This window comes from Budorcas taxicolor, chromosome 1, assembly GCF_023091745.1.
Source record: "Budorcas taxicolor isolate Tak-1 chromosome 1, Takin1.1, whole genome shotgun sequence".
In the NCBI taxonomy this organism is placed as follows: Eukaryota; Metazoa; Chordata; class Mammalia; order Artiodactyla; family Bovidae; genus Budorcas; species Budorcas taxicolor.
In genome coordinates, this window is record NC_068910.1 from 178729272 (window position 1) to 178734489 (window position 5218).

The 5218-nt window shown below is 52.8% G+C and overlaps 1 protein-coding gene across 1 annotated transcript; it reads right to left on the minus strand.

Moving 5' to 3' along the window:
- Nucleotides 1–1448: 1448 nt before the first annotated feature.
- RAP2B (RAP2B, member of RAS oncogene family) lies at nucleotides 1449–2391 on the minus strand. The gene has a single exon (XM_052644299.1). The coding sequence runs from the start codon at nucleotides 2307–2309 to the stop codon at nucleotides 1758–1760; it is 552 nt and encodes a 183-aa protein (XP_052500259.1). The 5' UTR covers nucleotides 2310–2391; the 3' UTR covers nucleotides 1449–1757.
- Nucleotides 2392–5218: the final 2827 nt, after the last annotated feature.

Genomic DNA, 5218 nt, shown 5'->3' on the forward strand with positions numbered 1-5218 from the left:
TGGCTTCTCCCTTTCCTGCTCCAAGTCAGAAGAACAGATTCAATATCCAGTTCATCTTAACAGTCAGAGGGTAAAGCCACACCCCAGGGATTCCTAGACCTTGATGATTATTTTTCATGTTTAAAGAGTTGGGAGTAATGTCTCCTAACTTGTCCCTGACACTTCTCTCTTCAAAATCTGACAAACCACTCTTGGGGGCATCAGGCACCTGCCCCTGTCCACCTCAGCCATGACACTGTATTAAATCACTGAATATGAAACACAGAAACACAAACGATAGTTTGGATTTGTTTCTTTAAAAATGACATTTGTATTAAAAATCTTAAAATGAAGAGACAATGATTAACCACGTGTATGGAATTAGAAATTACAAATTGTTAGAATTCTCTTGGTACATCACAACAGTAAAATTTTGCTCTGTGCTTCTGGAGGAACACCCTACAACAGAAAACCAAAAATTAAAAAAAAAAATTATATAAAAGGGGAGCTAAATACCTGAACACTGGAACAAAATGAAGCAAAAATTTTTTAAAAAGAAAAAAAATAACCCATTGCATTACAAGTAAATTACATTTTAAAGGCTGGAAAGAATAAAGAATTCAACGAACAACAGGCCCTATTGTCCTGGCTCCTTCAGGAAGATTATTAGAAGTAAACTGGGAAGTAGTTTGGGGAGGAATAACAGATTCTGGGAACTGGTGGGAAGTTCACAGGTTGGCACCGGCTGGAACAGCTGAGTTTTGAAGGCACTCTGCAGACACAGGGGTGCTGGGGGCCCTGAATCACATTTGCGAAGTTTCTGTACTGTAGTTTAAAGAGCTAGCCATCAAAACCATGTATGGCCAACCAATACGAACAAAAAGCTAAATCTAAAAAAACACACACACAACAGTACACACAAAAATGTGCAGATCTGTAACATTTTTTTTCACAGCTGATAAAAAAAAATACTACCGTTCTCCCCCAGACTCCCCTTTGATACAGTAGGTAAACAAAATAGATTTTTTTCCCCACAAATTATCAGCAGACACTTTCTGGCACCCCACACTGTATTGGCATCAGTGTTAACAGTCCCAGTTCAGATGTGCAATACTTCAGATTGGATACACTGTAACAAGAATCCAACTTTGCATAGACATCCTCAGAATCGAAATCAGTCACGGGGTTGCCTTTCCAAGCTGGCAGAAAAGGAACCCGATCTTAATTTCCAGCTACTCCTGGAAAACAAGGAAAAAACAAAAGTTTCTTCCTCTCCTCCTGCTCCTTCATTTGGTTCTCCCGGACTTCCTTCCGTGTTTTTGAAACTTGGAACTAGAAAAACGGTTGTTGACAGAAAAACAAAAATAAAAAATCCCCCCTTTTCCACCTTCTCCCCGTCCTCTTCCGCCCCCACCCCATTTCTTTCTTTTTTTTTTTCCAGACTGAAACTTTCGCCTGCCGGTGTCAAGCCGCCAATACAGGGCCCCATGGGCTGCTTCAATGGGGAAATATGCGTCAACCAAAATCAATGAGAAACGTACATGCTGCAAAAGATCCACATTTCCACCGGGACTCGGATGGTCCTGACGGGACAGCCCCTAGGAAACCGGGGAGAGGCGGGGGACGAGGCCACCGCGGCCAGTCGGGCGCCAAGACCCCCCAGCCGATGCAAAGTCATCCTCAATCTCAAAGCAAGAAGAGAAATCACATTTAGAAGAGTCGGGTGCGTTTGGCTTTTGTGCGGAGAGCGCGGCTGTCGCGCGGCAGCCGCGGGCGCCTCAGAGGATCACGCAGGCCGAGCAGCAGCCCTCATCACCGTTGGGCTGCGCCGCGTAGTTCATCTGCCGCACGATCTCGGCGAACAGCTCGTCCACCGAGGCTTTGTTTTTGGCCGAAGTCTCCATGAAGGGGCAGCTCCACTCCTCCGCCAGGGCCTTGCCCTCGCCGAATGAAACCTCGCGCTCGCCCTCCAGGTCCACCTTGTTGCCCACCAGAATCATGGGCACGCGCTCGTACCGCTTCACGCGGATGATCTGGTCCCGCATGGGCTTGATGTCCTGGAAGCTCTGCTGGTTAACAAGGCTGTACACGAGGATGAAGCCCTGGCCATTTTTGATGTACAGGTCCCGCATGGATGCGAACTGCTCCGTGCCCGCCGTATCCAAGATCTCCAGCACCGACGGCGATGAGTCCACCTCAATCTCTTTGCGGTAGAAGTCCTCGATGGTGGGGTCATACTTCTCGATGAAGGAGCCGGTCACGAACTGCACCGTGAGCGCGGACTTGCCCACGCCGCCCGAGCCCAGCACCACCACTTTGTACTCTCTCATGGCTCCGTCGGCGTTCTCGCTGCGCCTGCCACGGCCCCGTCGGGGCTGCGCACTGGAGGAAAGCTGGGCTTGGTGGCTAGACTTTTCTGTCCTCAGCTCTGCAGGAAAACTCAGGAGATGACCGAGGAACGCAGGACGCGGAAATCACCAAACGGGGGCCGGGCGCCGGGCCGGCCGGCGCGGCGGCGAGTCCCTGCAGCGCGGGTCCGGGGCTCCGAGGCAGCCCACGGCAGCGGCAGCAGCAGCCTGGGCGGCGGATCGGGAGGACAATGCCGGCAGCCCGTGCTAGGCGAGGGCTGCAGCTTCTCTCCGCAGCAGCCCAGGAAGGCGAGGAGGCGGCGGCGGCGGGCTGCGGAGGCGGCTGCTAATTGCGCGCCGGGCCGGGACGCGCGTGGCATGAGTCCCCGCAGAGCGTGCGCCCTCCGCCGCGGCCCTTCGAGCTCTCTCCCGCAGCCTCCGCGGGGCGAGGGCTTCCTACTCGCCGCGCGCAGCCGGGCCCGCCCCGCCCTGGCGAGCATGCCCAGTGCGCCGCTGCCGGCCCCGCCCGCCGGCTCCCCGGCTCCTGGTTTTCCGGGGGGCCGGACGGGGGTGGGGCTGTAGGCGGAGCTAGCGATTTGATTCAAGACTAGCGGATTCGGGATGGGCGCACTAGTATAGGAGCCGGAGAAATGTGTGGGGGTGTATGGGTATTAAGAGGCTGGCTAGGACAGCTCGAGGGAGGACGGAGGCCACCTTCCTGCGCCGACCTGGCTTTAGTGCATAGGAATCCCGGCTCTATGAGAAAAGGGCGGGCGCCGTGGGCCCCCCCGGGAACAGGCTGGTCTCATGCCGTTCCTTTTATCCAAAGCTTGTGGACTCCACTCCCCGAGCCCCCGGCGGGTGTGCGTCCCGAAGGCCGAGACCCAAAGAACATTTGGGTGTATGATAGAAACATTTTCTTCTATGGGCGGAGCATTTTCCCACACTCTAGGCGTGGCCCTTCCTGCCCAGCCTTCCCTCGCGGACTCTCCTCGCACTTCATCCCTCAGACAAAGAAAACAGGAACATTCGGCCTGAAACCTGTCCGGAAGAGGGAACGGGCAGCCTCTAGTGATCAGGGCGGTCTCCAGGCTGGGACTCAGAAGGCCCCACCCACCTCCCCACTCGGTTATGGCCAAAACCCGGAGAGTGAATCACAACCCGATCCACAATCAGCCCGGGTGCCGGTAGCTAGTCAGGGCATGCTCAGTGGGCGGAGTAGGTTTGGGGGTTTGGAAGTAGGAAGCTTGTGCACTGCACACCCACGCTCCAGCTCAAATTATCTCTTCTAGACTCAGGACCCATTGGTCCTGGGGCGCAAATCTCACACCCTCGAATGTTCTTCCATTGGCTACTGCCAAGGTTTTATCAGTTTGGGCTGCTTCATTGGCTAAAAAGTAGCCTCCGCTCGTGATTGGTTATTTATAGAGATTGAGTGGAGAGGCGGAGGCACAGCTGTTCTTTCTCTGCTCTCCCCCGCCCCCTTCCTCCCACTTCCCCAACCTAGTCGTTTTGAAGCTAAGAGTGAAAAAATAAAAGGAATTTAGGCGGAGAGCTCAGAGCTAAATATAGTCCTTTGTTGGTGTTTTCAAGTCTGACTTCTTGGTGCCCAGTCACGACTGTCCGTTAAAGGGAGCTGGTTACAGTTCTTGGTCCTCAAGAAATGGCAAAGTTTCCAAGGTGGTTTTTAAATTTTTCCCCAGGGAGGGGGAGGGGCTAGGATGTGGAAATGGGCCACACTGAATTCAGCTCACCCGGTGGGGTGGGGGAATGCCCAGGCTTGCCTTTGGTAAACATCTTTGCTTTGGGGCGGGCATTCGCTAAACTGGGCTTGGCTCCCACTCACAGGAGCTACCAGCGAGATGCCTTGGCTTGTTCCAGGTCTCTCCTTTCTCGAGGAGGAGAGATGTCAAGACCTGTCAGAAGGCTAAGCAATGATAGCGTGAGCCCCAGGGTGAAGGGGTGGGAGGGGACTGAGCTGCATCAACCCTGGCTTGGTATCCTGTCGACGCCACTTCTCACTGGTTTAACCATCTGCATTGGAGGGATAAAAGAAGTGGTGTGCTAATGCTTGTTTCAGTGCCTTAGTCCCGTTGTGACTCAGGGCCGCGTGGCCAGTTAACCTTCTTTGAATCTCTAGCTATAGCTCGTAGAATGCACAGCTGCAACTTGAAGCCCTGGCCATGGGACCCAATGGGTCCTGGGCAGCAGCCAATGCCTTGGGTGGGCGGAGCCCATTCCTGCGCCTGGCTCCGCTATTTAGTGGAGAGAGGGGTTATCACAGTGCTTCGCTAGTTAACCTTATATAATTCTCCAGAAACCTTTCAAGGCAAACTCACCTAATATAGCTGGAGTGAACCTCGCGTTTACCCAGTTTAATGTTTGCCAGGCCTTTTACATGTGCTATCTTATTTACTCCTCATAAAAATAGTAATTCTACCTATTTTAAAAATGAGGAAACTGAAATCCTAAGATGTTGTCTAACTGGCATAACTGGCATGAAATTTCACAGCATAAGTGGTCACGCTGGGATCCTGACCCAGGTGTTTGGGTGCAGGACCTGGTCTTGTAACTATTATGAATACTACTTCCTAACAAGAAAGTTTCCAGATTGTACCCTTTCTTAGGTTGACTTTTGAGGTAGTATGAACAGACTGGCTCTTAAGCCCAAGCTAGAGGGACCTGTGTCCACCCTCTGCCTCTTCTGACAGTGCCCCTTCCCACAGGGTTAAGGAGCTAGAACCCACGTCCAGACCATGCCCCAGGTGGTCAGAATTCTGGAATCCCCTCCCCAAATAGTACCAAACCCTCTCCTCGGATCTGCTTGGATCTCTGAACTCATCCCTGTGTGCAGGAATGGGTCTTTGTTGGAGTGCGGGTGGTGCTTGGAC